Source organism: Periplaneta americana, chromosome 7, assembly GCF_040183065.1.
Source record: "Periplaneta americana isolate PAMFEO1 chromosome 7, P.americana_PAMFEO1_priV1, whole genome shotgun sequence".
In the NCBI taxonomy this organism is placed as follows: Eukaryota; Metazoa; Arthropoda; class Insecta; order Blattodea; family Blattidae; genus Periplaneta; species Periplaneta americana.
In genome coordinates, this window is record NC_091123.1 from 20,181,124 (window position 1) to 20,203,519 (window position 22,396).

At 37.1% G+C, this 22,396-nt stretch overlaps 1 protein-coding gene across 1 annotated transcript in view; it reads right to left on the minus strand.

The window, feature by feature from the left end:
* Window positions 1-5,093: 5,093 nt before the first annotated feature.
* LOC138702948 (WD repeat-containing protein 76-like) overlaps window positions 5,094-22,396 on the minus strand; it is a 42,078-nt gene continuing 24,775 nt past the window's right edge. Inside the window, exons 8-13 of the mRNA XM_069830370.1 lie at window positions 20,177-20,267; window positions 16,450-16,588; window positions 16,034-16,218; window positions 11,462-11,586; window positions 9,912-10,066; window positions 5,094-5,995 (exon numbers count right to left, since the gene is read on the minus strand). Coding sequence (XP_069686471.1) covers window positions 9,920-10,066; window positions 11,462-11,586; window positions 16,034-16,218; window positions 16,450-16,588; window positions 20,177-20,267 — 687 coding nt within the window. The 3' untranslated portion in view covers window positions 5,094-5,995; window positions 9,912-9,919. The remainder of the gene's footprint in view (window positions 5,996-9,911; window positions 10,067-11,461; window positions 11,587-16,033; window positions 16,219-16,449; window positions 16,589-20,176; window positions 20,268-22,396) is intronic.

Sequence of the window (22,396 nt, forward strand, 5' to 3'; positions counted from 1 at the left end):
TGCCCTCACGTAAGCCCGTCATCGGTCCCTATCCTGTGCAAGATTAATCCAGTCTCGATCATCATATCCCACCTCCAAATCCATTTCAATATTATCCTTCCATCAATGTCTTGTCCTCCCCAAAGGTCTTTTTCCCTCCAGCCTCCCAACTAACACTCTATATGCATTTCTGAGTTCGCCCATACCTGCTACATGCCCTGCCCATCTCAAACGTCTGGATATAATGTTAATAACAGGTGAAGAATACAATGCATTCAGTTCTGCGTTGTGTAACTTTCTCCATTCTCCTGTAACTTCATCCCTCTTAGCTCCAAATATTTTCCTAAGCACCTTATTCTCAAACACCATTAATCTCTGTTCCTCTGCTCCATTGAACAGGTGCAGCTCCCGCAGACAGATGCCACCTACAGGCAGATCCTGGCAGAGAAAAATGTTCAATCAGGATCACACTTGGACATGTTGAAAAACTTTTTCGAACCACAACTGCAACAGTGAAACATGGGTATCATGTTCCAGCAGGACGGTGCACCACCTCATTGGGCAACAGACGTCCGTGATTATCTGGATGATGCATTTGGTAACTACTAGTGTGGTCGAAAAAGGCCAATTATTCCCCAGACCTCACACCACCCGATTTCTTTCTTTGGGGTTTGATGAAGAATTATGTGTATGTAGAGTGACCAAGGGATATTCATGATCTCAGAGCAAAGATTTTCTCAGCTTTTGAAAAAGTTATCCCTGCAATGTTAGACCACACATGGGAGGAATTAGCCTCAAGTTATGAACTGTGTCATGTTAGCAATGTTGGGCACGTTGAGGTCTAATTTCGACAAAACTCCCATTCTTCTAGAATGCATGTAGGCCTACAAATTATTTAACAATAAATAGCAACAGTTTTCATTTTATCACGTTTTTATTTTACATCTTCCCAAACAGATCACCCTACAGATGAAAATTATTGTAATGTTGACACCAGGCCCCCATGTATCTCATTCATTTCTGTGAACATGAAGGTACTTCTGGTTTGTTCTGATCATATATTGCATTTTGTTATAAACAATATTTACAGAAATTATTGATACATAAAACATTCCTTTCTCTGGACAGTTTCAAAGATCATTTGTACTGCTGGACTGATTGCTACACACAGACAGGTGTGGAGGGAGAGGGAATATGGGTTTACGTAAGGGTGGAATTGTGAATGATGGGATGGACTTGATATGAGCTGTAGCCACCTTCTCTTCTGATTACGCTTAACTGTGCATCAAAAAGTGCTTGAGAGATTTTGTTTTTTGTCAAAGCCAGCATGTATTTGCCATGACTAATTTTTCTCAATTCACTTGCCACAAAGCCTGCAAAGATACCGAGTTCATCTTTCTGTTTTTTGCTAACAATAATGCTGTCCCTTATTGGCATCACTGTTGTTCGTGTTTGATCAAGATAGTTCTGTGAAGAAGCTTTCCTCTTCGTGGCACTGCGACATTTCGTAGTGGTTTGTTGATTCTGGTCACCAATATCTTTATCTGCATCAACAACATCATCCTTGTGGGCGTTCTTTTCCTCGATTTCTTCTTCCTGAATCTGTAGTAAAATAATTAACAATGCAATGCAATCATATCGTATTCATACACATAGATATTAAAAAATACTGAATTTTACAAGTAAAAAAAATATATGGGTGCGCGGTTTATTCGAAATGAAGTTGGCAACATTGCCTGATATCTCTCATGCAACTCCTACAAGTGAGATGGTAGTGCATGCTATTATCTTTCCGTGCGGATATTTCAATTGTTAACATTGTTAATGGGTTTGGATTAGCTCTGTGTCAGAATCAAGTTCAAGTGTGACAAGTTTATGTGCCTTATGGTGTGTGGATAAGCTTCAGGGCTTCTACCGCGTTGTCTTGGTGTTAATGGCTGACGTTTCGACCGCTGTGTTGTGGCCATCTTGGGAGCAGTTGTTGGATAAGGAAATTTCCCCCCCCCCCTTGGGGATTTAGTGAAGTGAATTTTTTTATGGCAGGCAGAGTAACTATCTCATGCCCCCATGTTTTATATTGCTATCTGTGCACTTCATTAGAACCAGGTACCCAGCTTCGAAGCCGTTTGCCCTGTGAACTTACAATATATTTATGTTCCCCTATTATCATAATTCAGGGTTTGTATCTAAGGAATTAGCAAGTTCTTTGTGATAGTAGAAGAGAAAGAGCGGGGGAAGGGAAGTGGTCCGTGGCCCATTTCTTTTAGGGCTCATCCCGACATTTGTCTTATTGCTCAAGGGAAACCACGGAAAAACCTAGAGCAGGATAAGAGGATAAGGAAATAGTCTGCCAGCTCGTATATATATAGTAGTCTCGATGGGGGGGGGGGGGAGTACTTGCGGTGATAGGTCGTAGGTTCTCCTTCTGGCATCTGATTGGTCCTATGTTGTCCAATCCGGTTGAGGTCTGTGTGAAGCGGAGTATTCATATTAAATACTGGCCCTCATAAGGTCCGAAAGAGCGACCTTGGTACCGTGCCCATGCCCGATGTCCGGATGAAGGGGGGGGGGGCGCCGCGTACATGTGGAGACCTGGTTTCTCGTTCCTAAGTATAGGTCGTAGGTTCTCCGTCTGGCAACTGATTGGTCCTACGTTATTTAATACGAGGGGGATCCAGGAAATAACGACAGTTTTGTTGTAATAATTAAAAAAAATATATATTTATTTGAAAAAACAAAGTCTGTTACATAACTGAAGCTTCCTTTACTTCTCTACATAATCACCACCTACATTTAAACATTTGTCGTATCTGTTCACTAGCTTTAGAATTCCTGTGTTATACTCCTCTGCCGCCAGTTCATTAAGCCAGGTGTTCACTGTCTTCTTCAACTCTTCATCACTTCCAAAACGATCCCAAAAGACAGTAGCCATGACTTTTTGTGTTGAGTCTGTTTGAATTTTCTCGGTTTCTTGGGTGATGAGGGATGATGCCACTGACGTGATTGGCGCTTGGTCTCTGGGGTGTTGTGAGATACCCAGGTCTCATCACCAGTCACAATTTGATGAAGAAAGGCATCTCCATCTGTGTGATATTGCATCAAGAATGTCAATGCTGAGGCCATTCTCTGAGTTTTGTGTTGGTCACTCAGTTGCCGTGGAACCCATCGTGCACAGATTTTGTGGTAGCCAAGATGTTGTGACACAATTTCACCAAGCAAAGAACGAGAAATGTCAGGAAAGGCAATATGCAATTCGTCGAGTGATGTGCGCCTGTCTTGCAAGATTCTGTCGTTCACTTTAGTCTTCAGGTCTTCTGTGATGAGTGATGGGCGTCCGGGTCGAGTTTCATCGTGGACATTTGTTCGTCCATTGTTGAACATTTCGCACCATTTTCTCACATTTCTTTCATTCATTACAGTATCACCATACACTTCTTTCAATTCCCGGTAAATTTCTGCAGGTTTCAAATGTCGGGCATTCAAAAATCGAATCACACTCCTCACCTCACAGTCGGCGGGATTATCAATCACGTCGTTCATTTTGAAGTAACACAAAATGCACAATGGCGACTTGTTGCAACCAGTACTCACAACATTATGAGAACACATGTTAAGGAAGCCAGTTGACCTTCAAACAAGGAAGGGGAGTCAGCTGCGCGGCGGGTATGCACGAACGGTCGTTATTTCCTGGATCCCCCTCGTATGAATACTCCCCTTCACACAGACTTCAACCAGATTGGACAACGTAGGACCATTCAGATGCCAGAAGGAGGACCTACAACCTATCACCGCAAGTACTCCCCCCATCGAGACTACTATATAGGGTGTTTCAAAAATACAGGGCATAATTTCAGGTATGTATTTCCCACATGTAGACAATCAAAATAGTTCATTACAACATGTGTCCGGAAATGCTTCATTTCCGAGTTATGGCCTTCACAACATTGAAATTCACCGGAATGTTTTTCTTTCCGCAGGTCGTTGTCATTACAGAAGATGTTCAAAATGTCCACCTCCTGCTTGAATACAGACCTCACATCGATGTCTCATTGACCTGCGAACACGATCCCAAACTCCAGGAGTATTGCGTATGTCCTCAGAACATGCCACAATTCGATTCCGAAGGGATTCCAAATCAGGCACCAGAGACGAATAAACCAATGATTTTAAATGGCTCCACAAGTAGAAATCGAGAGGGTTCAGATCAGGTGAGCGTGGAGGCCAAGCAATTGGGCCACCTCTACCTATCCATCGATTAGGAAACCTTCGATCCAAGTACCGGCGAGCCGTATGACTGAAGTGTGCAGGAGCGCCATCATGCAAGAAGTGAATGTGTTGACGATTGATCAATGGAGTGTCTTCTAAAACATGAGGTATGGTTCCGGTGAATTTCAATGTTGTGAAGGCCATAACTCGGAAATAAAGCATTTCCGGACACATGTTGTAATGAACTATTTTGATTGTCTACATGTGGGAAATACATATCTGAAATTATGCCCCGTATTTTTTAAACACCCTGTATATATACGAGCTGGCAGACTATTTCCTTATCCAACAACTGCTCTGAAGATGACCATAACACAGCGGTCGAAACGTTAGCCATTAACACCAAGACAATGCGGTAGAAGCCCTGAAGCTTATCCACACACCATGTACACCAGCCGCAGAAGCCTATACGAACACTTACGTGCCTTATATTGTAAAGTTTCAAAATGAGTACCTCTAAACATGATTGTGATCCTTTCCTTGCAACAAAAAACTTAAAATTATTAAAGATGTGGAGGTACATGAAAGTCGTGACGCATGCTATTAATATTGCAGGATATCGCGTAAACGGCCGATTAAGCAAGACAACTGACAAGCATGCATTGTGTGCACGTAAGATATTAGGATGGGTTTGAAATGCGTCCTCTTCCGGGATGAAATTTATTTAGTTATTGTTAAGTGAACTGAATTTATGTTTAATTGTTTTTAATTTGTCGATTCCCTCCACTCCCCCAAAAGTGGGGTGCGTGGTATTCGAGAAAATAAGGTATAAGTCTGTGTGACCAACATTCTACTTATAATATAGAGGAAACTAAATGGGTCAAGAATAATAACACATTATTACTATTGAAATATATTATATAACTTTTTTTTTTTCACATTCTAAAAAGATTTGAACATCAATATCATATACAAGTGCATAAACTGCATTCAACTTTCAGTGCATTACACCTAACACCAAAATATGTTTCAATAAATTAGTACAGAAGTTTACGAGAATGCTGGCATATTTAAATTTATACCATTCAGCAATTAAATAATTTTTGTATCAGTCAAATTCTATTCAACAGAAGTTTCAACTAAGATAATGAAATGACAAAAAATGAATTACGCTTTTCAATGCGTTCAAATTATACATGTATCCAAAATAATACATTTTAAAATTAACAATCAAAATTAAAAAAAATAAAATAAATTTCTATCAAATATCCAAAAATATTTTTTAATTCTGTGTACTTTATACCAACACACTCATATACAATTCGTTTATAAAAGAAATTATTCTTCCTTAACTCATATTTCATTCTATTACAAAAATAAAATCATCGCACAAATGCGAGCTCTATTCAGCATGTTAGATTTCTTTTATCACTGACTTTTCACGTATCATATCACAGACTTCGTACTCTATATACACTTGCAACAATTTCAAATTCACATTTGTTTCTTAAATTTTATCTACTATTTGAATAGGCTGTAACTATGTGATGTGCAATAAATTATAAACTCGTATCTTTAAAATATTTGATTATTCTATACACGAAGAGAATTATTTGATATCAAGGTACTCAATTAAGAAATCAATACGCTGCCCAGCAATTTACGATTCTGAACCACATCAATGACAGCATGGAAGATGAAGTACGCTATCCAGAGCAGTTGTGATTTTCTAATGGTATTAATGTTGCTGTAACTTGGCCTTCTCTGTGGCCTGGACATCTCTCATTTCACTCCTTACGCACAGCCAAACCTGTCAGACATAAAAATAGTTTCTATTAGTTATGATCAGAGGCCAGATTCCCATACAAATGTTTTTATATAAGCTTGTCACACTTCTCAAACTTTGCAAATACGAAGTGTTCTGAAATAAAGAGTTCCAATGTTTAGAGAGGAGGTAGTATGCATCAAAACAAGGAATAGAAGTCCTACAAACATCGGTCCTAAATTAATATATACACTGTATATATACGGAATGAAGATGACGTTCAACATGGCACACCATGTAGACACAAAATCTGCATGCATCTTAATTGAATGTTCGTTTTCAACTTGATTCTTTCAATATTCTCTCCCCCCATTCATACAGTCCTCTCTGTAGATTGAAAACTCAAAAAAGTTTCATATCCATTGTTCAAGAATTAAAACAGAAAATCAATATCCCGAATTTAAAAGAAAACTTACAAATTAAACCAAACCCTTTAAGTCTATTAAATATAGAATATAATCTAAATTTAACAGAAGAAATACTGAAATCAGAAGTAAACACTGAAATACTGAAACAATTGTCTTTAGAGACAATTAATATTAGGTACCCTCCACAAAACTGGCTTCATTTATACACTGACGGATCCTTGATCTCCAGAGAAGAAGGTGCCGGTGCAGGTGTTACATGCTGTCTCTTCTCCCTTTATAGATTTCTTGGATATGGAACAACAAGTTTTGATGGTGAAAGCGTTGCAATAAGTGAAAGTCTCAGGAATCTTCTATGCCACATCAATAAATTTAAGAATGCAGTTATATTGTCAGACTCCAAAGCAGCTATTCTATCAATCGTCTCTAAACACACACCTTCATCTCAAACAGCAGAAATAACTAAAATGCTCTCTCAATTAATATCACTCAATAAAAGAATTGTATTCCAATGGATACCATCCCATTGTGGAATCCTGGGAAACGAGAATGCAGATGCTTTAGCAAAGAAGGGCAGCACTGCTACTTACAGACCTGTTACTAAATTTACGTATTACTCTGTGAAGAGATTTATTAAGTCTACATAACTTACTTAGACTTCAACAAACAAAATTTGATAACTCAATCCCAAGGGAAAAAATGGAACTCCCTGCATCAAAATCCACAGTTAATTCCCGATTTACCACGAAAATCGTCTGTAGCTGCATTTAGATTGGCAACAGGCCATGATTGTTTGGCCAAACACTTGCATAGAATTGGAATATATCAGTCCCCTAACTGCCCATTGTGCAACTCAAACCAAGAAATGGATTCGGAACACCTCAAAATCTGTGCTTCAGTGGCTGGTCATAATAATATCTTTGAAAAATATTGGAGTGCAAGAGGTCAAATGACTTTATTGTCAAACACCCGGCATTAGAAAACAACAACAACATATTCTCTCCCCCATGCATAAACACATGGAAAATTGAACCGTGTAAATGCACCTTTATACGTATAGTTGTCAAAAGAAAAAGTAGCCACTCTCCAGAAGCAAAGTCCCCTTCGGGTATCTTCGCTACATTCCGGAGACAGGTGATTTTACATGTTGTTGGACCACGTTGCCTGATATCTACAGTTATAATTAAAGTATTCTGTGTATTACTTAATGGCATAATGGTAGCGTTCCTGCCTGGTATTCGTGAGATCCTGCATTCAAATACAACAAGTGCTTTTTATGTTCTTTTTTGTTTTGTTTTTAAGAGAGAGAGAGGGATAGAGAGAGACAAAATATACTTAATTGCTCCTGTCTCTTTTATGATTATTTTAGTAATTAACATCAGGTTCATGAATGTATTATGCCATGACTTTATCATTATTTATTATGACATTATGGCTGAAAATGGAAAGAAAAGAAGATTTTATTCTCAATAACTTTCGTGGCATAAACAAAACAAACTTACTGGTGTCTGCCTTAGAACATTCAAACAATTAAGCGTTCAAAAAACAAAACAAAACGCCACAATTCAATATTTAGTCTATCTTCCCCACATCTCGATCACACCTTGCAGTCGAGTGGGCATGGAATCAACTTAGAGTCTTTTCAAATAGTAAATGTTCTCAGCCACGACATTCCAAGCATCCTGGACATACGTAGGTGTTCTGCCCATGGGCAGGTCTTTCCCTGCAAACCCAGCATTCTCCAATCTTTCCTATTTTCTGCCTTCCTCTTAGTCTCAGCACATGATCCACATATTTTTAATATTGTCTATTATTTCGTATCTTCTTGTGCCCTGAGCTCTTCTTCCGTTCACCATTCCTTCCAGTGCATCTTTAGTAGGCAGTTTCTTCTCAACCAGTGACCCAACGAATTCCTTTTTTTCTTTCTAATCAGTTTCAGCGTCATTCTCTCTTCATCCACTTTTTCTAACACAACTTCATTTCTTATTCTCTCTGTCCACAACACAATCTCTATTCTTCTCCACATCTGCATTTCAAATGCTTTTATTCGTTTCTCTTCATTTCGTCGTAATGTCCATGTTTCTTCCCTATACAGTACCACACTCTGCACAAAGCACTTCACTAGTCTCTTCCTTAGTGTCTTTTCCAGAGGTCCGCAGAAGATGCCCCTTTTTCTATGAAAAGCTTCCTTTAATCATGTTTGCAATATTTCTTGGGAAGGATAAATGCGGTAACTTGCTGTTGCTTTCCGCACACCACCCTCTTTCGAATCTTAATAGATCTCACGGGCCTGTTTGACTAATTGGGCCCTCCGGGCTTCACCGAAATTCACTGCAAGGGTTAAATGTTAGTTCTATCAGGATTTTTGACCCGATCAGATACCGGAAAATCCCAATTAGCCTTTGCCCCCCACATCCTGGACGAGGCCAATTTTTCCGCAAATGTGTCTATACTTGTGTCCTAGTAGTTCAGTCAGAAGAACGTCGGAATTTAAATATCAACATCTCAGGTTCAATTCCTCGTCACTTCTTTTCATTTTAGTGTATTTCAGGATAGTATAATGTAATAGTATAAAAAGAAAAAACTAACACCAGTATTATGCAACTGTATTGTTCCAAACCTAATATTAAATTTATGTTATTTATGTCGCTAAAAAGCGATAACAGAATATAAATGATAACTGGATATTATTTATACAGGATCACTAAAGAATGATAACAGAATATAAATGATAAATATCGGTTTGTTTAATTAATATAAGATATTATATAATATATAATTAATTATTTATATAAAATAACCTATTTTACACAGAGTATTTGCATCGCGAAAGAATAACAGAATATAAATAGCTTTTACAATGCTAAAGAACGAAAACAGAATATAAATGACAACTTGAATATTATTTATATTGCTAAAAAACGATAACAGAATATAAATGATAACTTGAATATTATTCATACCACAAAAGAACGATAACAGAATATAAATAACGTGAATATTATTTATATCGTTAAAGAACAATAATAAGATACAAAGGATAACTTGAATATTATTTATAATGCTAAAGAACGATAAGAGAATACAAATTATAATTTGAATATTATTTATATATTCGGAACACCTCAAAATCTGTGCTTCAGTGGCTGACCATGATAATATCTTTGAAAAATATTGGAGTGCAAAAGGTCAAATGAATTTATTGTCAAATGCCTGGCATTCGAAAACAACAAACAACAACAACATATTATTTATATCACTAAAGAACGATTAAAAAATAAAATGAAAACGTAAACAAGGCCCAAACTCAAAACCTTTGAATCATTAAGTGGGCACTCTACCACTGGTCTACGAGATGCAGATATGGAATAATTCTGGAACTGCTCCTACAAGCACATGCATCGTATAATATTGCCGTGACCCAAAGTGGACTTAGAAAATATTCGCTGTTCACGAGTGTGGCCACTTTTCTTTTTGACAACTATACAAAGTAAACTCAATGATATATACAGTATGTTTGAAAAAATGTAAGTTACCCGAACATTCACATGAAAACGTGCACTCTGCCAGCGCTGTTGCCACCAAAAACAATATTCTGAGTTGGATGGAATAAACAGGTGTAACAAACAGAATCCAAGTTCTCGTCCATCAGTTTATGTAACCGTTCACCATGATTCCCATACAGAAGAATCTACAACAAAAAATGAAAAATACAAAATTAGTACAAAACAATTACTGAAATGTATAAACCTCACTCAGACTTAGGAGTTTAACTCCAACACACACTATAACAGCTGATCTAAAAGAGCATGGCATATAATTTAAAATTGTTAAGTACTTTTCTTCAGTTACAAAACTGAATTAGAAGATGGTAATATAGAACAAAATGGGGAGGCCACATGGCGACACTCCAGAGCAGAGCAGAGCAGAGCAACAGAAGAACGCATATCTCTACCATGTGGGATCCTCGCATCGCCAGGAGAAACCGGGGAAGACCTGTAACTAGATGGGCCGATCTCTTCAGAAACGCCGTGGGTGTGCAATGGTCCAGGGGCAGCAAGGAGCAGACACGAATGGAAAAATCTACAAAAAAACTTTGTCGTGACAAAATACAAAGTGCATACTACTCAGTGCTGATAGCTTGTTAGAGTAAATAATTCTGGTGTGACAGTGTCTAAACGAGTGTCTGTGCGAAAAGAATAGGTGACAGCGTAGAAGCGAGTGTGTGTGCTAATAGAATAGGTGACAGTACCGAAACAAGTGTCTGCATAAGAAAGGAAACTACTACAGGTGTGAACTAATCTTAAAACTCTTATCCACATGAGTTCTAAACTGAGGCCTTAGCCCTTCACAGGACAAAATAGGCTCGCTCATTCATTCAGTCTACTAGTACAACACAAAGTTTTAGTATCAATTTCATGAAGTGTTATTGAATGTCATGAATTCACCTACAGAATAGAAGGCGTGAGAAATTAGGTACCGGTACTTCTTTAATTTGGCCCTAAATAATCTTGTGTTTTGAGTTTCATTTTTTATATCAATAGGGAGGCTATTAAAAAATTTACTGCCATATAACGTACTCCTTTTTGATAGCACAATAGACTTGCCGATGGAGCATGAAAGTCATTTTTTTGACGTGTATTTATGCTATGAACTGTTGAATTAGTTACGAAGTTTTCACGATTACATACGAGGAAAACTATTAATGAAAAGATATACTGACAAGCCATGGGCATTATTTGTAGTTTTTTTAAAATAGTCCTACACGATTCCCTAGATTTGGCACCTACTATTATTCTAATTACTCTTTTTTGTAATAGCAATATACTGTTACTATCTGTGGAATTTCCCCAGAATATTATTCCAAAACTCATTACCGAGTGAAAGTATGCAAAGTACATGAATACCATGGAATGTCAATAAATACAATACAATACAATACTCATTTCATGGTCAGGCATTCTAACCATTACTCCACAGTGGTGAACATAAGAAGGAATACTATAGGAGGAGGGTGAAGAGGAAGAGAACACCAATAGCAGTAGTAGTGTGGTAGTGGTTGGTGGTCTGTGACCAGTAAACATACCCCTTTTGGTTGTGCTTGCTCCAAGCTGCCAACAATGAAAACATCTTCTCGTCGTGGATGCCATGTTGCTTTGAATGTGGTTAGCCTCTGACGAATATTTGTTTTTTGTCTGATGTTAGCCACCACTGAAACGAGCACGAAATATGAACTTGTTACATGTGAGATGTGTAAACGACTCCAATACATCACTTAAAGGAAACAAAACAAAGAGTGTGTAGGCTACCCTCTATATCATACATGGGCACAATTTTCGGTTACGTAAGGCACTCGATTTGAAATAGTTTGTTTACTAGGAAATATAAACTGCTGTGACCTGCGTCACCTTATCGTAATTGCTAAGGCAGTCAGTGGTGAATTATTAGGAAAGAGCTTGGTTAACGTGAGAGACTCGAAAACTTTTATTCAATTTGGCAAATTAATTCGGCAGCTTTAATCATAAACCCCTTTACTGTTTCTCCGTCGCTGAATTGATTTAAATAACAGGTGAGAAATTTCGTAACTAGCCAATAATATTCCATCATATTGTTTACGTTTATTTTCTTGAATATTCTGCCATTTCTCATGATTACTTAATAGATTGGCATGTTCTCGACCTAAAATAATTTCAGAAAATCTTATTTTGTTTTCTACGCACATTTAATATTTTTTTTTTTATAAATTTCTTTTGGAAATAATACGTACAAACAACATTTAATTCCTTGTAGGCTACCTTTTAATGCAGCGTGTTTAAGGTATAATGACGTATTTAGTATACTATGCAAATGTTAAGATCATAAATTTCCTTCGGAATAGTACGAAAAATAACATTTAACTTGTCTTACCTTCTAATTCAGCATGTTCTTTATGACATAAGGAGTAATGTCGTTGTATATTAAATTTATTAATACCTAATAGGATTTTCGAGCATAACATACATCGTATGTTCTCCCCTTCTAAACAGAAAAAAAAACTCTTCCTCCCATTTCTCATAAAATAATCGTTTTCTAATGTGTACACACTGCTTTGATAATGCCATTATGCCACTACTGATATTGCTTATGAAACTGATATAGAACCTGCCCACGCCTAGGAGCTGCGTGAGGGAGGAACGGGGACTGTGAAGATGATGTCACTCAGAGCTATCGCTATCGCTCTGTGAAGGTCAGTGAGGCACAAATTCTCAAGTGAGGGACGACGGCCATCTCTGCTCTATATATGATAGTAGTGAAACTTCTTAAGCTGTAAATGTGTAGTAATCCTTTTAAATGTTCGTGTAATGAAAGACGATAAATTAATTAGAGTTATATTAAACCCTTACACTCAATACTCTCCCAAAGTTAAAAGTTAGAAAACTGCTCTATGATAGCTAAAGTAACACAGTAAAAGAACACTCTAAGAAGCTTTACCATCTCGCTGGGTATTCATGTCAATGTTCTATAGAGCTTCGAGAAGAGGCAATTAATGACTGAAGAACGAAATGACTTGAATTTTATATTACAACCATCTTGTATAAATAAATCACAAAAAATGATCATCATATACAATCCATGCTATATTCACATTGGTTTGATTTCTTTAGTAGGTTATTTTACGAAGTTTTATCAATATCTTAGGTTATTTAGCATCTGAATGAGATGAAGGTGATAATGCTGGTGAAATGTCCGAGGTCCAGCACTGATTGTTACCCAGCATTTGCTCATATTGGGTTGAGGGAAAACCCCGGAAAAAAACCTCAATCAGGTAACTTGCCCCGACCGAGGATCAAACCTAGACAACCTGGTTTAGCGCCCAGACATGCTAACTGTTACTCCACAGGTGTGGACAGTTTTATTTATTAAAAAGTCATGTATTCAAGACTAATTGCGAACGAATTATCTTGCACCAAAATGAATGCTCATATTTTAACAGATTCACTTACGTCATAGTTTCTTCTGGTATTTTATACTGTTATGACTGAGATACCTATTGTTAATTGTTTTATATATAATCGACTGATCGAATAAGGGCTCATGTTCTGAGGAGTGAAGTCGAGGTTGGGATGACTGACAAGCCACAAATCGTGCTAAAGATTTTCCTTTGCTAATTATTCAGTATGAAGTGTTGTGTACTATACAGAACTGTTGCCTATTAAGTATATAACTTTCGCAGTTATCATTATCGTGTCTCCAGACCAGTGTGTAACAATTCTGAGATTTGAATAATTTCAAGGGAAAAATTGTTCCGGGGCCGGGTATCGATCCCGGGACCTCTGGTTGAACGTACCAGCGCTCTACCAACTGAGCTACCCAGGAACTCCACCCGACACCATCTCAACTTTTCCCTTTATATCCACACAACTCGCGTGGGCTGACGAAACGCCAGAGACCCACATCGAGTGCACACAATCTTTGTGTCACTTGGAATTGTGGTTTTCTGTTAACGTACACAGTGACGTACATATTATACAAATCTAGTCTTTCAGGTAAAGCTCCCTGTAAAGCAGATTTGAATATCTGAAATTATTCAAATCTGCTTTACAGGGAACTTTACCTGAAAGACTAGAGTTGCATAATTCTGAGATTATTTTTAATGATTTATGCGCGTTTTATCTCCCGTGGTGTGGAAGGATGTCGAAGTTTCACTCTTTGTTTCTATTCACTTCTATTCTACTCACAGTTAACTGAGAAATAGGTGTTAGATTTGGACAAGTTTGTTAAAAAGTGTGCACATCTCTACATATATACATACATCTTTTGTCCTTTCATAACACAACTAACAAAATGTATCAATAATTAGATCGTTGTCATAGTAAATATAATCATAGTGCTTCTGTATAAAACAAATGAAGTACTACATAAAAAAATATGCAATTTCAAATATTATTGTGATCGCAGAGAAAGATGCAATTTGTGACGTTTGTATACTAGTTTCCACCTTATGAGATGACTAAACAGGAAGTGACATCATGTTGCTATTAGTAGATGCTCGGTTGCCACACAGTCGTGTCGTGAGTTCAAATACAGTTAAGGTACGGTCACACGTCGCTACTTTTGCTGTGCAACTTTTGTACTGCAGCTGCAAAAGTTGCGTGTCGTGTTCACACGTAAGCCAAAAGTAGAGCGCTGCACGCTACTTTTCGTGCTGAGCAACCCGAGTGCAGCAAAAGTTGCAACTGGAGGTTGCGAGTCTGTTCACACACAAGGCGCTACTTTTGCAGCCGCAGTCAAGCTGCAGGTTTCCATTTCCGTGTTGGCTTCTCAATATACATTTTGTGGTTATGTTCGCATTATTAAGAAACTCATGCGAAAGCTTCCTTATCTATTATTTGCTTTTCTGTCGTATCTAGTATTCAGAAATTGACATTATTTTTACTATAAATCTTTTAAAAACGCCTATATACTTAAATGATAACCAACAGCATATTCACGTAATCAATGTTGGCAACCCTCCTGTTTGAAATTACGCTACAGAGAATTAAAAAAATGAATTATATCGTCAGCAATTATGCTCAGACTGTGTTGTGTATTTAATAACTGTTACAAATAATTTATTTTCATCACATTTAACATTAAAATATATCCAAACAATAAAAGTATCATTGGCACATTTGGGTGGTAACACTGGTTGCAACCGCAGCAAAAGTTTCAACAAAACCGATATCAAAAATGCTGCGGCTGCAACCCTGAGAACCCTGTTCACACGTCGCTACTTTTAAGCTGCGCGCAGCATGGAAAAGTAGCGGGCAGCAGGTTCGGCAGCCGCTACTTTTCGAGTTGCACCGTTGTTCACATGTCGCAGTACAAGAGTTGCGCAGTTTTTTGTACTGCAGCACTGCAAAAGTAGCGACGTGTGACCGTACCTTTAAGGGCTTCGCAGTTTTCACCAGAATATTTAAAGTATACGTATGACAGAATATTTGAAATGCTTTCGATTTACACTTTTACATTCACAATAACAACAGTATGATGCAGCACACGAAAGCAACCATATATAATGCATGTGACCTGGTGCCATAAGTTTGGCAACATAGTCCCACCAAACAACAGAGCATCGATAAGTGCTCGGTTCATACTGCATTGTCATTTGTCACTAGCAGACGAATTTTTTGCATTAAAACCTCTAGTGGAAAGTTAAGTTCTCACTCAATGTGACGACACCACACAAGATATCCCTCTAGCCCGCACACACCCGTTGCCTGTAGAACTACTTCCTGTTTCGTTGTTTAAAACATGAAAACTAGTATTAACGTACACGGAATGTACAGCGCCAGAGCCTGACATTGCAGCTAAACAGCATCCCAATTCCCTCACTCTCATTGCAAACAGACAAATGCAGGGTGGGCAGATGGATTGGCAGGAAGATAAGCATGAAAGAAAGTTAGGGAATATATCTATGAGACAATGCTGTATCCACTTCATGTGTCACTCCAGTAAGGTGAGTGATGGTATACAGTTCTCATTGGCTGAGGAATTCAGGAAACAGATGGGAGTAAAAAATATACCGAATTGTAATTATGAATTACTATCGAAAAACCTTCTATGTAACAACTAGTTATCATTTGTATTATTCCACTGCAACAGCTAAATTTAACAAACACATATGTTTGAAATATACCATTTGGTCGTGTTCTCATGTGAGTGACATCATAGACTCGCAGCCGATAATCCCTACATGTGGTCAGCATATATCTACCAGCTGGAGAAAAGAAGGCACTGTTAACACCTTTAGGATGTGGAAAAACGCAAACTGCGTCTGGAGATTTCCTGTTTATATACCGTCGATCCCAGATCTTCACCTCACTGGAAAGTAAACAACACAAGAATGTGCACATTATTTCTCATAAAACCAATTAATTTATTCACGTAAAATATGTCTTATGAAGAGGGGTAGGCCCATTTCTCGGCCACTCTGTAGATATTCTAGGTCGCAGCACTGGATCATAGTGCACCCCTCCCAAGTAGAATAAATTACAAAATCCTTAATTATGAACAAACTAAGGTTCGAGCATTTTAGTTTTTATATATGCTAACCATATTGCAGAGGATGTGATGAAATAATGATCTTGGAGAGGATGAACTTGAACTGTCCTAACAGTCTGGGAATGGCAGGAGTACCAATCCTGCACTTTGTTTGGATCCCTGCAATCTACCACGGCAACTTCCCCATTACCTGCAATTGACAAACAACAGATTGACAACTATTTCACTTTCATCACACTTATACAATTACTCATAGCACCAATTACCAATAGCACTATTAAGCATGATAGCAAAAACCATGGAGTCCATGATCTCTAACAGATTAACTTGGTATTTAGAATCCCAAAATCTTTTATCACCAAGACAAGCCAGCTTTCGACAACTACATTCTACCAATGAACAAGTCATACGCCTCGGCCAAGAAATGAAAGATAGTTTTAACAAGAAAGAAGTTACCTTGGCAATATTTATTGACTTTCTGTTTGGAGAAATAAATTATTACTAAAACTCCAAAAATTAGGTATCTCCAGCAATATGTTCAGATGGATATCAGAATTCCTTAGTCAACGATTCATTGCCACTAAATTCAATAACTCACTTTCTAGTTACAGACAAACATATCGAGGTCTACCTCAGGGCGCTGTCCTCAGCACAACTTTATTCAATATTTATATAAATGACTTACCCTCCCTACTAGAGGAATCAAACATGAAAACAGCACTATTTGCAGATGATATAGTTTTGTGGACTTCCGGATCTTACACACATAGAGACAAAATTCAAAATTCTGCTCTTAAAGCTCTAAATCAACTACATGAATGGAATACATCAAATTTGATGACACTCAATTTAAGCAAAAGTAACTACCAAATATTTTCACTCGGTAAAAAAGAAAGAAAGAATTCAATATCCAATACAATGGCCAACACCTTCCTAGGACTTATGAATCCAAATATCTTGGAGTTATTTTCGATAGTAAGTTAACATGGAGCAACCATTTGTAATACATTTCTGAAAAAGCTCGTAAAAGATTCTCCCTTCTAAAAAGACTAGCAAGAAAGAAATGGTGATGCTCTAGGAATACTTTGAACACTACATACAAAATGTTTATACAGCCAGTGCTGACATACTGCGGAGAAATTTTAATTACTTCATCTTTCATAAACGACACAGAATATGTTCAAAACCAAGCTCTCAGACTCATTACTGGTGGAATCAAAACAACTCCAATAGATTCTATGAGATTCCTCACTAATATTAACAGCATCAAAATGACAATACAAGAAAAAGCACTGATTCAATATGAAAAACTTATCAGATTACCAGGAAACAATTGGCATTCATACAGTCCTCTCTGTATACTGAAAACTCAAAAAAGTTTCATATCCATTGTTCAAGAATTAAAACAGAAAATCAATATCCCGAATTTAAAAGAAAACTTACAAATTAAACCAAACCCTTTAATTCTATTAACTATAGAATATAATCTAAATTTAACAGAAGAAATACTGAAATCAGAAGTAAACACTGAAATACTGAAACAATTGTCTTTAGAGACAATTAATATTAGGTACCCTCCACAAAACTGGCTTCATTTATACACCAACGGATCCTTGATCTCCAGAGAACAAGGCGCCGGTGCAGGTGTTACGTGCTGTCTCTTCTCACTTTATAGATCTCTTCGATATGGAACAACAAGTTTTGATGGTGAAATCATTGCAATAAGGGAAAGTCTCAGGAATCTTCTATGCCACATGAATAAATTTAGGAATGCAGTTATATTGTCAGACTCCAAAGCAGCTATTCTATCAATAGCCTCTAAACACACATCTTCATCTCAAACAGCAGAAATAACTAAAATGCTCTCTCAATTAATATCACTCAATAAAAGAATTGTATTCCAATGGATACCATCCCATTGTGGAATCCTGGGAAACGAGAATGCGGATGCTTTAGCAAAGAAGGGCAGCACTGCTACTTACAGACCTGTTACTAAATCTACGTATTACTCTGTGAAAAGATTTATTAAATCTACATACTTAGACTTCAACAAACAAAATTTGATAACACAATCCCAAGGGAAAAAATGGAACTCTCTGCATCAAAATCCATAGTTAATTCCCGATTTACCACGAAAATCGTCTGTAGCTGCATTTAGATTGGCAACAGGCCATGACTGTTTGGCCAAACACCTGCATAGAATTGGAATATATCAGTCCCCTATCTGTCCATTGTGCAATTCAAATCAAGAAATGGATTCAGAGCATCTCAAAATCTGTGCGTCAGTGGCTAACCCTGACAATATCTTTGAAAAATATTGGAGTGCAAGAGGTCAAATGACTTTATTGTCAAACGCCTGGCATTAGAAAACAACAACAACAAAAATTACTCATTAAAGATTTAACAAAAGGTCACTAATGGGAAATACGATATTAATGAAACACATATCATATCATCTGGAATAATAATAATGATTTATTGTCATTAAGCAGTTATTATGAGACGAGAGAAGGAAAACGAACAAGATACGGAAAAATTGGCCATCCTGGTGGTGGTGGTGGTGGCAGCAGCAGTAGTAATAGTAACAATCATATCAAAGAGATATTATGGCCACTGTTCAACCATATTTATCCCCACATAAAAGAATCCTGCAAGTCTAATGGTCGGTTTAACCAAGCTTCAATAAATCAATCCAAATGAAAATTAACTAGTGAACATTAAAATGTTTAACAGTTCACTAAAATCCGAGCTGTTCACAAACCAAATTTTCTTAACATTTACTGAATAGTAAATAATGCTTCATTACAGATAAATGTGTTCAATTAATTTTTCATAACTATATGACAGCCTACTATATCGCAAATCGTGTACCTGCTGTACCATTTGCATGCAGGCCAACAATGAAGCAAAGCGGCTACAAAATATAGAAAATTGAGGTGAAAGTACTACTACTATTATTATTATTTTCGACATAATTACAGTTGTTGTAATTATTGCAGTCATGATTCCAGTGGTCACCTCATTTGAAGGAGGATGATAATATATACAATAACTGCAATTTAGGTGTAGATAATATTCAGGATGAAAAAAATTAAAGACTTACGAATGTACTGTACCATGAAGTATGGTTGCAGAGCAGAAAGAAAGTAGAAACATATACCTAATAATTCTGTGTTAAATAATAGCTATTTTCAAGGTAGACGTTCAATGAGTGTGTAAATTTAAATCTAATAAATGGAAGTTAATATACCAATTAAGGTTTGTTACGTTCGAATGTAAATTCTGTATTAATTTACTAATATTTCTTACGTATGCAGTTATAATAACCACTTTCATGTGTTAAAATAAAACTAAGCTATATATTACCTAGTTGAATAATTTCAGCTTTGTCTCAGAGACGTTCTGATGATATTCTAACCTATGAACAGTTTCTTCTAAAATTTCATGAAATTTTGTATCAATCAAATTTTAAAATGATCTTTCATAAATTATTAACATTATCTCCATCTCGCTCTTGATTTTCGAGCAGTCCCAGATGAAACTATTCTGCGTCGAAACCTATCGCCATTTTGTATTGCAACTAGTGAACCATTAAAAATTTTAAGATGGAAATTTCTATCACTAAACTAATGACAGCTTTGGTTCATTAGGGCTGAAGATGCTTGGTGAGCTATAAAAATAATTTAATGAACCAGCTATAAGAATGTAGTCTATATAGTTTAATTATTCCCCTAAAATTAATAGAATTAACATAGATTAACTGATCTAATGCACTCACCATGAGCTATCAAGAGGCTGCTATGATCTACTTGGCAGTGCCATGTAGTGAGGTTTCTGTTTCTATATACTTCTCCACCAGCAGCATAGACCTGCGAAAAAAATACACCCATTAAGCTATTATTTTAAAAGGGTTCAATAAAGGTAGGTGAGAGGAAATGAAGACAATTTTTTAAATTAAACATTTATTGGTTTAGTCAAAGTCCATCAAATTAGCTTATTGAAACTTCTAAAGGTATGGTCACACGTCGCTACTTTTGCAGCGCTGCAGTACAAAAAACTGCGTAACTCTTGTACTGCGACGTGTGAATAACGGTGCAACCCGAAAAGTAGCGACTGCAGATTCTGCTGCCCGCTACTTTTCCATGCTGCGCACAGCTTAAAAGTAGCAACGTGTGAACAGGGTTCTCAGGGTTGCAGCCGCAGTATTTTTGATATTGGTTTTGTTGAAACTTTTGTTGCATTTGCAACCAGTGTTACCACCCAAATGTGCCAATGATACTTTTATTGTTTGGATATATTTTAATGTTAAATGTGATGAAAATAAATTATTTGTAACAGTTATTAAATACACAACACAGTCTGAGCATAATTGCTGATGATATAATTCATTTTTTAAATTTTCCATAGCATAATTCCAAACAGGAGGGCTGCCAACATTGATTACGTGAATATATTGTTGGTTATCATTTAAGTATATAGGAGTTTTTAAAAGATTTATAGTAAAAATAATGTCAATTTCTGAATACTAGATATGACAGAAAAGCAAATAATAGATAAGGAAGCTTTCGCATGAGTTTCTTAATAATGCGAACATAACCACAAAATGTATATTGAGAAGCCAACACGGAGATGGAAACCTGCAGCATGACTGTGGCTGCAAAAGTAGCGCCTTGTGTGTGAAAAGACTCGCAATCTCCAGTTGCAACTTTTGCAGCACTCGGGTTGCGCAGCACAAAAAGTAACGTGCAGCGCTCTACTTTTGGCTTACGTGTGAACACGGCACGCAACTTTTGCAGCTGCAGTACAAAAGTTGCACTGCAAAAGTAGCGATGTGTGACCGTACCTTAAGTCTTGTAACTCTACAAAAAAAAATAAAATAAAAAAAAAAAATACTTTTCAGCAACACTGATTTTAAGAGAAAAAACCGAAAAATGAAGTAACTGTAGTGCATGTTAAGGGGAAGGGTGAAGCCAGTCAAACACAGATTGCACACATTTGCATATACAATATGCAGAAAACAAACGAACTGGAATGTTACTTAGTTACGATGGTACAGTAGGTATGTGTTCAAAATGTGTACCATCACATGTCACACATTGTTCATAAAATTTCTGAAGATTATTGACTCTCCTACAGTGTGGGCTGTAGTTCCATCTTGCTGCATCCATTGTCGTTGAAGGGGTAGGTTTCTGGCACAACAAAAATGGCGCAAATCCCCAAGAATGAGGTAATGATGAGGTCTCTGTAGAGTACATGATTTACTGTTTTGGATTCTGTGCAGCATTCTCGAGGAAATAAGGGCCCAATATTCTATGACCAGACACGACACACGAAATTGCAGTCGTTTCTGTGTAACATTAGGCCATTCAAACCCTAAAAACAATTTGTTTGTCAGCTGATGTAGGCATCAAGGTGAATATGGCTTTCATCTGAAAACCATATGTTGCAGAAGAAATCTGGATTCTGATATGTCATGAACAACACTCAGCTGCAATACTGTAATCAGGGTTGCTCATCCCTTTCTTTTAGACACTGACAAACTTGAATGCAGTACACAAATCCACCCAGCTCTTTAAACATTCGCCGAACAGACCTATCACTGAAACCAAGCTTCAGCAATGTTCGTCATAGACTATACTTTGGGGACTGTAACACGTGTTGGAGAAGTCATCTATGATTTTCGTTTATGGTGACCATTCTTGGGCACCCTGTTGTTCCCTTTTGTTGACATAATTCCAGGGGCGGCTCCTCAGGGCAGGCAGGGTAGGCTAAGCCTACCCAACCATATTTGGAAAAACCTAAAAGTGGTTATTTATTAATAACAAAATCAAATTAATAAAAATATTATTTATCCAGTATTAATTTTATTAAGATAATTATATACTCCTGTCTAGCTTCTTAGAAATACTTCAATTAACTACGAATGGAATTTGGCAGTTCGATTTATCTGACAAGAGCACACTGAGCAGATCACAATGTGTCGGAGGGTAGGCAGTCG